Consider the following 14,352-nt stretch of genomic DNA (forward strand, 5'->3'; position numbering starts at 1 on the left):
CAAAAGGAATTGCTGAGAGGATGTAGTAGAGACCAGATCTTAACAGCCCAGCCTAATAACCATACAGTGGTGCCCCGCAAGACGAATGCCTCGCAAGACGAAAAACCCGCTAGACGAAAGGGTTTTCCATTTTTGAGTTGCTTCGCAAGACGAATTTCCCTATGGGCTTGCTTCGCAAGACGAAAACGTCTTGCGAGTCTTTTTCGCTCCCCCCCCCTTTTCTAAGCCGCTAATAGCCTTTTAGCCGCTAAGCCTTTAATAGCCGCTAAGCCGCTAATAGCGCTAATCCGCTAATAGGGTTGCTTCACAAGACGAAAAAACCGCTAGACGAAAAGAATCGCGGAACGGATTTTTTTCGTCTTGCAAGGCACCACTGTACAGTGGTGCCTCGCAAGACGAAAAGAATCCGTTCCGCGATTCTTTTCGTCTAGCGGTTTTTTCGTCTTGCGAAGCAACCCCATTAGCGGCTAAGTGGATTAGCGCTATTAGCGATTTAGCGCTATTAGCGGCTTAGCGGGCTTAGCGGCTAAGCTGTTAAAAGGCTATTAACGGCTTAGCGGCTTTGAAAAAGGGGGGGAAGCGGGGGGGGAAGGCGAGACTCGCAAGACGTTTTCGTCTTGCGAAGCAAGCCCATAGGGAAATTCGTCTTGCGAAGCGCCTCCGCAACACGAAAACCCTTTCGTCTTGCGGGTTTTTCGTCTTGCGAGGCATTCGTCTTGCGGGGCACCACTGTACTCAGTTTTATTTCATGCCCAGTCCTGGTCCACCCTATACTAGCATTTAACTTCTCAGAAGGACTTTGGAATTGCGATAAGTAGTACAGAGAAAATGATGACCTGGTGTGTGGCAGCTAAGAAAAGACAAATTCCATATTAAGGTATCTGAAGAAGTGTGCATGCACACGAAAGCTCATACCAATAACAAACTTAGCTGGTCTCTAAGGGACGCGGGTGGCGCTGTGGGTAAAACCTCAGCACCTAGGACTTGCCGATCGCATGGTCGGCGGTTCGAATCCCCGTGGCGGGGTGCGCTCCCGTCGTTCGGTCCCAGCGCCTGCCAACCTAGCAGTTCGAAAGCACCCCCGGGTGCAAGTAGATAAATAGGGACCGCTTATCAGCGGGAAGGTAAACGCCGTTCCGTGTGCTGCGCTGGCTCGCCAGATGCAGCTTGTCACGCTGGCCACGTGACCCGGAAGTGTCTGCGGACAGCGCTGGCTCCCAGCCTCTAGAGTGAGATGAGCGCACAACCCTAGAGTCTGGCAAGACTGGCCCGTATGGGCAGGGGTACCTTTACCTTTACCTAAGGTGCTAATGGAATATTTTTTTTGTTTTGTTTCCATATTAAGGATCATTACAAAAGGAATTGAAAGCAAACTGCCAGTATGATGTCTATATACTACCTCATGGATCAGAAGCACTATGCCTCTGAAAATCAATTGCTGGGGAACACAAACAAGAGCTATTGCAATCATCATTGGGTTATTGTTGTTTTAATGGTCTTTAATCTCATGGAATTGGAGTTTACTGTGAAGCATAGATGATTAAAGTGGAAACAGGAGGAAGCAATTTATAGACGCCTAGCCTGTTCTACTACAACAGAATAAGCTTAAAGTTTCACATACATGAGACAGCATTAATAAGACAGCCTAAATGGATCCTAGCCAGACGTGAAGAATATTGTACAACAGGGCTGTCTCACCTTCTGCCATCCAGATGTAGCTGGACTCCAGCTTCTATTGACACCATCCAGCACAGCAACTAGTCAGGGATGTTGGGAGCTGGAGCTGAGCAACACCTGCAGGGTCACAGGTCAGCCATCTCTGCTGTACAGAATGAAGCAGGTAAGCTCCCCTTACGTATAAAGGGAGTGGAATCACACCTAGCATTAGAGCCTAGCATAATCAGCATATCAATGGTATGAGCTTAGTTCCTTAAAATCTAGCAGAGCAAATATTAGACTGGGATCCAATCAACAGAAAAGACAAGTGATGTTTTCTTTTCAAGTCCCTGCACTGCAAGGTGCCTAACCTTGGTGGTTTCCCCACTCAGACTCTGAGTAGGGGCAAGGGAAACCCATAAACAAAGTTTATTCATAGCAAAAGTTTGAAATATGGGTCAGACCAAGATGCAGCAGCGCAAAAATATGACACACTACCTTTTAGAGATCGCTTTCCCGTTAAGGAATACCAAATAGGCCACCTTACCCTCTCTCAGTCAAAACACCCAAGTATTTTTGAGCCTTAAGTTTGTAAACCCCATGTCCCTTCTCCGCCTTAAGAGTTCTCCTAAAGCTTTAAAGTTTAAAGGAACAGGCAGGCTTCCAAGAGGCGAGAACTCGTCTGCCAGCACTCTCCCTCCACGGCGAGAAAGCTCTCCCTGTTGACTTTCTGCCCGTCCTGCATAGAAGTCAGAGGAATTATTCTAGAAAAACTGGCGCCAACCCTCGTGCGCCAATGAGAAACCTTCGCGGCACAGGTGACCCCCGGGGAGAATCTGCCCGGTTCGGAGCAGGATGAAGTGACTTCACCTCGGGGCGAGAGAGGGAGAGCGAATGCCAGCACCGCAGCCGCCGCTTCTGGGCGACCTCCTCGGACCACGTACGAGCGAGGAGGCAGCGCTTCCTTGCCCCCACCCGCCCCGGGGCCCCAGGCGGGCGACTCCGGAGCAGCGCCTACCTTGACAGCCACCGCCGGGGCCGAGTCCACAACGGGCAGCAGCGCTTGCTGGGCCGGGGCAGACGAGGCGAGGTGCAGCACCGCATCCTCGTCGGCGACGGGAGCCACCGAATGGCCGGGCCTGCCCTCCGCTTCCGAGTCGGAATCGGAGTCCGAGACGCCGTACGAAGCGAGCGCTGCTATGGCGGCCGACATCTTAGCAGAACGGAAGTAGACCATCGGCAGAAGGGAGGAGCCACGAGGAGCACCCGGCGGGTCCTGGCAGCTGTACAAAACAGCTCCCTTTCCCTGTCGGGAATAATGCGCTCGCTCCATGACTTTGCCCAGTTTTAAATCGCAAAATTGCTTTTAGAAAATTGCTCTAATTTTAAAAGCATCCGTCAAGAAGTCTTCGCCGTAGGCATCATTCATTCCAAGATTGGTTTTAAGATTACATGGCGCAGGACTTCCAGCAAGTATACAAATCCCAGCATGCAACCGACATGCCGACCCAGAGCCAAACATGAAAGCTTTTTCGTCGCTGAACTGGGATGTATAAAGCGGCTCCCTGATGCACATTTATTTGGGAGAACGCTTCAGTAGGACTTCCGAGTAAATAAGCAGAGGTGCGGCAGCTGCAAGTATGTGAGAAGGAATGTTATGGCCTGCCATAAAATGGCTGCAGAGACGCAGTGCCCCATCGTTGCCCCTTCCACAAATATTCTGTGACACTTAACACTTATTTCCCACCACTAGTAAACAAAGCTTGTTTTCTCAAGTAGCCCCAGAAGAGCAGATTCACGAAGCCCTAGGCTGCAACTCCACCACCTACCCAGAAGTAAGCCCCACTGAATTGGACTTACTTCTGAGTAGAAATCCTATTGAAATCAGTGGGACTTGCTCCCTAGAAATGGCGTATAGGATTGCGCTGCCTAGAGCCATGCAGGTTGTTTAAAAGGCTACATGTCCATTACGAGGACAAACTACGTATCAAGCAATGCATTGGCTCATTCTTGCGGCACTCGGGAGGAACCACTGCATACCGACAACCATGCGGTGTCATTTGTTTTATTATCCTGTAGCCTGCAAAGCACTTGATTTCACATTGCATTAACAAGTAGGGCTCTTTAAAGCAAACAACAAGCTTTATATGCATGTTTACTTTTAAGTAAGCGCCACTGAAATGCAGCGCAATCATAACCACAGCTACTCAGAAGTAAGACAATTTCTTCCCCGGTAAGTAGGGTTCTTGGCACTGGGTTAGTCCCAGGTTAACTCACCTTCAGGTAGATTCCACGGAACTCAATGAGGCTTATTTCTGAATCGTGCATTTTAAGTGTATTGTAGCCTAATCCCACGCATGCTTATTCAGAAGCAGGTCCCATTAATTTCCATAATTTACTTTTTACGTAAGTGTGCTTAGTTCACTTGCAGCCTTACTAAACAGTTAAGCTTCGCTGAATTTAGTAATACTGTACTGTCTTTCGATAAACACACGCAAACTGCAATCCAATCCTATTTATGTTTACTCAGAAATCCGTCAGGTGTGCTGGATAAGGTTGGCTCCTGAGTGTAATAGGACTGCAGCCTCACTTCCTTTGTGCATCCTAGACTAGAGACGTCCCATAAGCTTTAAGAAAACTTCAGTGATAAATGTTCCAGAGCCTGCGCTATCAAGTACTGGCTCCTCAGCACTTTTCGCTTCCAGTCAAACACGTCTCAAAAGGAAAATGGAGGCGGACACAAAATATATAGGATGACCCTGGGCCATGAAAAATATTTTTCTCGAATAAGCAGGGCTAAATGCTGGAAAGAATTCGTATATAAGTGCGTCGGAACAGCCTCCAGCTCCGCCTCCTTTCGTTCTGATTGGCTGCGACAAGCCGGCTTGAGTAAACGCCGCAATAATTCTGGTGCCTCCTCCATCATCCTCCCCCCCTCAAGAGAACAAAAGTAGCCTGTACCACCCGACATCGTGCTGGGGGGTGGCGAGGCGGGGGAGCCGGATGATGGTGGTGTCTCCCGACTCCCTTTCCAATGTGTGTCAAGGGATCTGTCGAGGACGCCAGTCAGGTGGTTGCGTAAACAACACCTCCACCTCCCCCCACCCCTTTACCATCCTCCACCCCCGTTCCAGGAGAGAGTGCTGGAGCCGGCGGAGAAGCCCCGCCTTCGACACACACACATACACACACGCGCGCGCCGCTGCGTGTCTATTGTGAAGCTTTGTGCGGGGGAAGCTCCGCGTTTTCTCTCCTTCGCAGTTTCTCTCTACCGGCCCCTTCCCCCGCCCCCACTCTCTCTCACGGATCATCCCTGCCTCCTCCCCCCCCCCGAATTCTCACGAGCGCTGTCCGCGAGGGGGGCGGCTATTGAGAGTTCGAACTTCAAACCCAAACGGACCCGGTTGGCACGAGCCCAACAGACACAGAAAGGGGAGGGGCTGAGCGGCGGCGGCGGCGGCTGTGTGAAGATGTGAAGAGAAGGACGGTGCTGCTGGCTATTGCTGTGAGAACGGGCAGAGAGAGACGGTGAGTGCCCTGCTGCGGCCCCGCATTCACTGCAGTGCTCCCCCCTCCCCATTTCCCCCCTCCTCATTCCCGCCGTCGCCGCTTCTCTCTCCGACCCCCATCTTCCCCGGTTTTCCAGAGTGGAGGGAGAGACTTCACCTCACCGATTCCAACCCGGAGAAGGGAGGGAGCCTCCCACCTTGTCCTGCTTGCCGCCGCCTCTGCGCGGCTTACGGAGGGGAGACGCAGGCGAGTGGGTCAGGGTCTTGCAGCCTCTTCTCCCTCCCCCCTCCCTCAGGTTGGGGTATGCAGGAGCTTCCGGTCGCCTTGCGCTCCTCGCCCCCCCCCCCCCCACGATGAGAGATTGGAGTTGTGGTCTCTGAAAGAAAAGGGGGGGCGAGGCGATTCTGCTTCGGGAATCCTCCTCAAAAGGGGACTGATCGTGAGGTTGGTTACTCACCGTCCCTCTGTTTGAGCTGTTTCCACTCCTGTGTACGTATCTGTTATTCTGAAATAAAAGAACAGCCTTTTAAAAAAAATCCGCCCCCCCCCCCCCGTTTCCTAACTCATCCCACCCCATCTGTCCAATTTCCAACTTCTGTCTCGTAAGATGCAAACTTGTTACTTCCTTTTTCCTGACCCATCAAACCACATTTTGACTAAGGAGTGGTTAGAAGTATGAGGGCCCCCTCTCGCCCCCCCCCCCACTTTACCTTTGAGAGTGAAGTAGGAATCTTAATCTGTATTAGTGGTTCTGAATACCAAACCAGCAGATGGTATTTATTCTCGGCTAATTAACAGAGAGCAAAAGCCTGTGATCTAGTGTAATAAGGTTTCAGTGAAAAATGGAGGAGGGGACTGGGAAATACCCTTTTAATTTATTTATTTTATTATTGTGTTTCTATCCAAATTTGGGGGCTATTTTACTCTGGCTTTAGCCCCAACATAGCTGCTGTTCAGCACATTGCTTATTTTATTCATTATCATCTTACATTTACCGTATATCATGCTTTTCTGCCATCCTGTATTCAGGGCAGTGTACATGTGATTTCCAAGTGATCATCCATCCTGGCACTGACCAGACATTAGACCTGTTCAGTTTAGGAACATAGGAAACTGCCTTATATTGAGTCAACCCATTGATCCATCTAGATCAGTAGCAATCCTCTCCAATGACTCACTGCCCCTCTCCAGGATTTCAGGCAGGGTTCTACCAGTCCTACCTGGAGAGGTTGGGGATTGAACCTGGGAAATCCTGCATACAAAGCAAATGCTGTACTACTGAGCTATGGCCTTTGCCTTAGCTTCAGCAAGGTGGCAGCCTCATGTTCTTTAGATCATATAATATGAATATTGTTCTTCATATTTGCCAGACTGCTGCTTTAAAGTGCAGTAAAATATTAGGGAGGTTTTTAATGTGTGATGTTTTACTGTGGTTTTATAATTTGCTGGAAGCCTCCCAGAATGGCTGGGGCAACCCAATCAGATGGGTGGCAATAATAATAGTAATAATAATAATAAAAATTACTACTGTATACAACCAGTATAACTGAAGTGGGCAAGAAAGTAATATAGGATGGGATGAAGAGTTGTAATGCTTTTCTTCTGGACATGTAAAAGTAAGAAAGGACCTCTCTTCCTCTCTAGATGTGTTATAATAGGTGGTGCTATGAGAGATCATAACTACTTCATTAATTTTTGCCTCTATTTCTTAAATCTAGCTAGAGACCTTAACTGTCTGGTAGTAGTCAAAGCATACACATGCTTCCCAAATGTATAAAATCTACTGCAAGCAAAGTAGATGTGCTTAGGGTATAACAATGCAAAAATGGTAGTAATCTAAAATGGTCTAAATGCCTAATTTTAAATGAAACTAAGTTTATAGTGATAGATCTAAATCAGTTCTTTCAACTGCTTTTAACTCTTTTAGCTGTTAATTTCTGGCATTTTACATAATTTTGTACTAGTTTGAAATTAAAAATAGTGCAAATATGAGGTATTGAATTTGACATTTTATTTTGAGTGCTTTTAAATAATTCATGTACATAAGAACTTTTGAAAGCCAGTGCTGGACAATAAGGTGATAGAGGTATCTCATAAGTTTTTTAATCTATAAAGCATAAAATATTTATATGAAAATAGGCTCCCTAGTAATATTTTGTTACATTTCTAGGCTTTTTCTAATCTTTTGCAGAGTCTGAGAATTGCAGAGACTAAGTGTCTGTGATGCTCTTATTTTAAAGAATTTGAAATGTGATCTGCCAATATTGGATCTTGCATAATGTACTTCAGTTGCATTGAATTGCTTCTTCCTGTAAATTAGGTTTTAAAATTTAAAACTTTGTCTGGAAATAGATGTCTCAAACTGTGTATTAAAAAAAGAGAAAACATTTCTCAAGGGCCTATTTGCAAAAAAAATCACTGATACTACCTTTGGATCATTATACTACAGATGTTCCATCATATGTGAAGCAAATGTAAAAATAAAGCTAAATCTAGACATTCTATAATAGATGATAAAAACCTGATTGTAGGTATAGTCAACTTAATAATAACAACAGCAAATATATATCTATATTAGCATCCTACTGGCTTTAGGTAATAATGTAACAGATTTCTTTTGAACATAACAATGCACATACAGAGGTCTCTTGTTTACGAATACCAGTGTTCAAAAATATCATGCTCGGAATGTATCTTTGAAAACATTGGTCAGATACCCCATTCAGAAAACTATTTTGTTGAAGTCTCTATTGCTTTTATCCAGCAGCACTGGGCATGAGATATATAATTAAGTTGAAATGTGTGAATACAGTAGTGCACTGTTCTGCAGTAGCATGCATTTGCTGTAAAGGCTTTCAAATATCTGTTTCTAGTTTTACCATCAGTGAGGTGCAGTATGTGTGTGTGTTTTCAGAGTGAGTCTATGAACAACATAACCAGCATTTGTATAAAACCGAGGGAAATAGATATATGTGAAGATAGCCTTGTCTGATTTAGAATGAGTCAATACAAGAGGAATATTTAGAACAGTTCAGTTAGAAAAGGTGCTCTTGTTACCATTCTTGTCTCAGGAAGAGTTATTTGCTTTAGACAAGCAAATGTGTGGATTTTTAAAATGCTGGTTGTCATCTAGTATATTATTTTACAAGCTTGAAACTTCCAAAGGTTATGTCCAGTGGCGGCTGATAATAGAGGATGTGGCATATAAACTGATTGAAGGTGAATGGTAAAAGGAGGATCAGAAGCATTGTAAGTGGTTAATACTGTAAATCATTTGAAAGCACAGTGTTTCTGCTAACCATATGAAGCTAAATTATCCTACATAAGTGAATCCAATTTTCTTTTTAAGCTGCCCTGGGAGGGCTTTGCAGCATATATGTAGTTTAAATAAACAAATTGAATTTGAATACCGACTGGCATGTGTTGGTGTTCATTCCTAAGGGTTCTTCTTTAATTATCTTTTAGATGCCTAATGTAGTTGCCAGTTCTTGACTTGGTCACAGAAGATAATACCCTACTAAGTCACTCTTGTAGGGCCCCCATTGAAATCACTGGATTTCAAGGAATACATTCTGGAATATGTACACAAATATTACACACCCACACCCACACACCAATTATATTTGGCAATAGTTTTTCCCCTCCCCATTCAGTGGGATGCAGAACTTTTAAGCACACAATATGCATGGAAAGAAATGGATATCTCATTGCAATTTGTTTTATACAGTGGAGTGAAATGCACTGGGATAAGATTTTGGAAGAAAAGTGGGGCAAGCTGATGAAAACCTGATAGAATGGTTTGAGGAAGGCTGATCTCTGTGTTTTGTTTGTGACAAGCTGGAAATAATAAGAGTGCAGTGCCTGTTAATTTATTCTTCTAAATCACATTTATGCATTATGTACAGTCTTTTCTATATATTTCCCCCATTTTGTACATCTTGGGTATAGATTCCATTTCCCCCGTATATTAAATCTGACCAGCCTGTTGGTTTGACATTATCTACTGGCACGTCAAACTCCAACATGAGAATCTGCAGATGAGAAAGACTTTTCTAGGCTTCTTGCTTGCTATAAAGTTTTAAAAATGGAAAACAGACTAGATTACTGTAAAACATTACCACTAACTTTAGTTGTTTTATATAATGACTACCTGCTAAAGAATATGTTATACCAGGGGCGTGGAACCTCCAGCCATGGGTCAGACATGGCTCTCCAGTCCTTCCTATTTGGCCTGTCAACCAGTTTGGAAGAGCCATGCCCACCACCCATCACCTTTCTCTTGGAGGGAGAAGCAGTTTTCATTGAATGGGAAACCACCGCTGTTTGAAAGCCCTTTTGCAGACAGCCCTGCACTGCTCCTTGAATTCCTGGTTTTCTGAGGTTTGTAGAGCAGTGCAGGGCTGTTTGCAAAAGGGCTTTCAAGCAGCCCAAGTCCTGGCAATGGGGGCTTCAAGGCACAGCATCACTTGACATCATAGTGATGTCAGGTGATTCACTTTGCAGTTGAGTGTGGCACATTTAATTAACATATCTAATTAATATCCCACGACAAACCAAAGTCTTAATACATATGGTAAAATAATCAACTGAAATTTTAGGGCTTAGGTATGATCTGAGATTTATGTGTATATAATTTTTTTAAATAATTATGCTTTCCATTTTGTACCAGCACTTTAACCAGAATTCCTCTGGAATAATTTTGTTTCATTGCTGGAGTTCTTCATTCTGTCCATTGTTGTGTTAGATTCTGGGGTAAATCACTATTCACTGCTTTGGGGTACAGAAGTTAAAAAGGAGGGGAAAGCCAGTAGCTTTTTTGATTGGGTGGGGGTGTTGTACATTTTTATTTGTAGTTTACCGTCCCAGAGCCTTCTCTCAGCAGCATACCAGACTTGTGTCAAGTCAGGTTCTCAGAAGTTGTTTTATACTGTCTTGGCCAAATCCCTGAACATATTGAGTATTTTAATATTTATTCTGGCTATGTTCTTGTCTTTGTACAAGAGGAATACATTGTCTGGATTGTGTACAGGTAGTATAAATCAAAAACCTCCTTAAACATGCTAGTTTAATCAGCAGTTTTCCAGCACATATTTTACATTTGCACAATGATTTCTTGCTGTCACATGCAATTCCAAACAGCAATAATGTCTAATGAAATTATATTTCATAATAACTGCATACAAAAGAACAGTTTTAATGGGAGGGGCATATACATTTTGAAAACAAATTATTTTTGCTGGATAGACATCAACTTTGGTTATTCTGATTCCAAGCAAATTTGTGCATTTTGAAAGAACTCACCACCACATAAGTCTGCTTGAGAGAATACAATCTTTAACACTCCAGTTTCAAGGAGATGAATATCACTGTTGTAAAATTGGCATATGCATAGTAGCGCCCCATATTTTTGACTGAGTTGGAGCAATACTCTCAACTCCTGTCTGCATGTGTCTACTGTATCTGAGATACTCTGATCATAAAATCATAGAGTTGGAAGAGACCCTGAGAATCATCTAGTCCAATCCCCTGAAATGCAGGAATATGCAGTTTTGTCCTACACAGGGATTGAACCTGCAACATTGGTGTTATCAGCACCACACTCTAACCAACTGAACTATCTACTTAGTCAATGGCATCATACCTTTATTTATTTACTTCCTAAATTTATATTTTACCTTTTCTGCCAAAGGAGGCAGGGAAGCAACTCACTCCAAGGGAGGAGGTCCTTTAGTAATACTTCCAGGCCTTTCACTCCACCATCAACCAGTACATAACCATTAAATTTTCTGATCACTATAATATTGCTATGTAATAGATATAGCTTCTGGAATAAGGTGGAATTTCTAAATGACTTCTGTCATTGCCTGAAGGTTTACAGCCAAGTTAAGACATAATTGCTTCAATAATACACAAGTAGTATAGGCGCAAACATCTACAAGATCTACATAAAGGATTTCAAAAACTACAGTAACTTGGTTTACGAACTTAATCCGTTCCGGAAGTCCGTTCTTAAACTGAAACAGTTCTTAAACCGAGGCGCGCTTTCCCTAATGAGGTCTCCTGCCGCCAGTGCCCTTCCACCGTTTGGATTCCGTTCTTAGACCAAGGTAAAGTTTGCAAACTGGGACACTACTTCCAGTTTTGCAGAGTTCATAAACCAAATCATTCGTAAACAGGGCTGTTCTTAAACCGAGGTACCACTGTACTTAAGCAAATTTAGAAATAGATACCTGTTTGGCTGTGTCAGTCTAATGAGTCAACTGAATCGAGAAAGGGTGGAATTCAAAATAGTACTAAGGAGATTCCTCCATCAGGCAAGCATAAATACTTTCACTAATGGCACTATCTCCATTCTCCTCCAGTGAGCTGTTCTAGCGGTTCTCCCTGGAGCCAACTGGGAGTGAGGGGAAGCCCCATTGTGCTAACAGGATTCATTGCACTGGTGGCTTCTGCTATCACAACTATTGAACATCAATAGTTGTCACCTACAGCTCCCAGCTATATCCTATCTCTAGCGCACCGTTAAGGATCAGCAGCCTGTCTTGGAATGTGAGCTTTTCTTTTCAAATATTGGGTAGAAAGCTTCCTTTGCCGTCATCACCATCTGAAGCAGCTACTTACCAATAAACACAAATTCAGGAGCTAGCCCTTTCAACTGATTCAATATTAGCCTTGTCCTCATATTTGCTCAAGTGATGCTATCATGGGGCAACATAATTGGCAGTACCATCAGGGACTCATTAATTTGCCTATTTTCTGTGTGATACGTGTTATCATGTGCCAGCAGTGCCTTTCTGCCTTGACACGAATTGAACATTAAACATGTCAACACTCAGAAACCAGTGGATGAACATGTCTGCTAGGTATTCTCTAACCAACTTCAATTTGAGTCTTTTTCTTGCTTTACTGGATCTCACTTTCATTTGTGCTCTATAATCTGATATTCCTATCCCACCCTTCTTGTCACATTATCAGTTTTGCTGCCTATCATTTTTATCCCATGCATGAGATTTAGGTTTACTTGGTGCATTAAAGACACCACAGCACACATCACCTCTTTTTAAAAAGCCCGATGTAATCATAAAATAAGATCACAGCATAAGAGTAACATAAATCCCATATGTCAAACAGGATGAATTAAATCCAATCCAAATAACCAAAGATTAAGTGGACTTGAGACGTCCTATTTTGAGATGATTAAAACAGATGGAGTGAGGGATCTCTTAAGCACGGGGCAGGTGTCAATAAGATTCTTCATTACTTACATGTGGCTTCACATGTAATGAATTTTGTATATAGATAGCATTTGATTTGTATTCTCCCCAAATATAATTAATAATTTTAAGGATTAGGACTTTTTGCTTTGGAAGATACAAATCCTTGAAATACACTCAAAATGTATCCCCCCCCCCAAAGCCGGTGGGGTTATTTTGGACCCCTGCAGCTATTTGAAGTACAGTAATTGTAAATTTTGTGCAGCAAACCTGACCCACTTAATACTCTGTGTGCTCCTCAACAACTATGGAGACTGTTGTCCCATGATGTTTTTGTCTCCTTTCCTCCTTCGTATTTAATCTTCCAACATTGTAGATGGTAGCATTGAGATTATAACTTTCTTGTAAAAAAAAGAAGTAGTTGTTTATATATCTAGCAGGTGGAAAATATAAAAAATTCACTGAAAGTCATGTTCATCCATCTCTTAATCTGAAAAATGCCAAAAAAGCCAGTATATTCTAATGTGTGAAATGCAGTTGTAGTCTCAGTCCAGTTCCCAGTGGAGAGGTGTTAACATAATAATTTACACCAATTACATCCTTGTTGACAATCATTTGTAGAAAGGTCAAAGATTAAATAGTTTTAAATTAACCTTTCACTTCTAGATGTGACCGTTCCCTGGCCAGTGATGAGACACAAGTGATTGCAGTGTATGCTTTCCTATAATGAAACAGTACCTGTTTATGCACAGAAGACTATTTTGAGAGTGTAAAATCAAACACCCCCTGGAGTGTTATTGGTAGAAGACAACTGAAAAGCAAAAGGTAAGTTAAGATAGATGGTACAAACATAATTTCTGATCTTAGACACGTTGGCTGTGATCTGGTAAGCTGAATTTGAATGCAAGGTTGAGCGTACCTATCTTCCAGTATAGTATAGAGAGAATATAGTATACTTTCCTGTAATGCAGTGGTAATTCTTATAATTTGGATTAGAATTCCAGTTTCTTTGTCTGAAAAATTGCTTAATTAAATGGTAAATCTATAATTTATCTTGCACATCCCATTTCCTTTCTACCAGTGAAATATTGATTTATTGAAATTACTAATTTTAATGTCAAACAATGCAAAATTAATGGGCTTGAGGCAGCTGTCATTTATCTCTGGAAGAGGTAGTGTGCAAGCTGCCATTTCCTAATCATGATATTCTTGAAAGTTTCCAACTTCTTCTGCTTGCTGCCTTCCATCTCAACATCAGTTGCCTTGTGTGCAGTTTTTTTAAACTCCTAACTTGTGTGCAGTCTTTTAAAGTGAAGGTCTTAGCAAGGTGTGCCTTATTGATACTGTGATTTATTTATTAAGGGTACTGAAGTTGGCAAATGGAAACTTGAAAGACAAGACCTTGAGTACTAAAAAAGGAGTTCTAGGAATAGATCAATATGAGTTAAACTGTTTTCCCATGGTTTCCATTTTTTTAAATTTTAGAGATGCTCTCCCATAGACTAAGGTAAGAACCAAAGCCCTTTCATGTTGTATGAAGGAGAAATGATGATGGATTGAGAACACTCTTCTAAGAATTGGAGTCTTACTTTCTGTGGATTCTTGTATTTTTTCAGATGATTAATACCCCTATTGAAATCTATATTTCTTTGAATAGTGTTCCTCTGAAAGCAAGTCTTCTGCAACTGTATTTTCAGCCATCAGAGCAGCAGGGGGAATAATGCATTCAAATATGAAATACATCAAACCATATTTGATTTGTTGCTTAGCAGCCAAAGCAAATTATGGAAATTGAAATCTGAAACAGATTGAACATCATGATAGCAAAAGAGTTTCACTTCTGTTTGTACCATCGTATTAAATAACACAATTTCTGTTCTGTGGGCTTTTTCTACACTTTAGCAAAATTGTTCTGCTGATGCTTTCAAAATACACTGTAGAATGAAAGTAGTGTTATAAAGCTCATGTCTGG

The 14,352-nt window shown here is 42.7% G+C and overlaps 2 protein-coding genes across 9 annotated transcripts in view; one reads left to right on the forward strand and one right to left on the reverse strand.

Annotated features, from left to right (window-relative positions):
- Positions 1 to 14,352, reverse strand: part of CDC40 (cell division cycle 40) — an 86,766-nt gene that overhangs the window by 35,174 nt on the left and 37,240 nt on the right. The window contains exons 1-2 of one of the 6 annotated variants that reach the window (XM_077926092.1): positions 2,675 to 2,884; positions 1,699 to 1,819 (exon numbers count right to left, since the gene is read on the reverse strand). The exons of 1 other annotated variant lie outside the window; for it this stretch is intronic. Coding sequence is in view for 2 of the 5 variants with exons in the window: in XM_028723153.2 (XP_028578986.2) it covers positions 2,675 to 2,869 (195 nt within the window). In the remaining 3 variants the exon portion in view is untranslated. Of the gene's footprint in view, positions 1 to 1,698; positions 1,823 to 2,674; positions 2,891 to 3,933; positions 4,430 to 5,327; positions 5,435 to 14,352 lie in introns of those variants that run through there. 4 more of the 6 variants (XM_028723157.2, XM_028723156.2, XM_028723155.2 and 1 more) reach the window with 4 other exon arrangements.
- WASF1 (WASP family member 1) overlaps positions 4,644 to 14,352 on the forward strand; it is a 43,272-nt gene continuing 33,563 nt past the window's right edge. The window contains exons 1-2 of one of the 3 annotated variants that reach the window (XM_028723158.2): positions 4,644 to 5,184; positions 13,047 to 13,205. The gene's annotated coding sequence lies outside the window, so the exon portion shown is untranslated. The remainder of the gene's footprint in view (positions 5,185 to 13,046; positions 13,206 to 14,352) is intronic. The other 2 variants (XM_028723159.2, XM_028723160.2) reach the window with 2 other exon arrangements.

The sequence above is a fragment of the Podarcis muralis genome, chromosome 3 (assembly GCF_964188315.1).
Source record: "Podarcis muralis chromosome 3, rPodMur119.hap1.1, whole genome shotgun sequence".
Lineage (NCBI taxonomy): Eukaryota > Metazoa > Chordata > Lepidosauria > Squamata > Lacertidae > Podarcis > Podarcis muralis.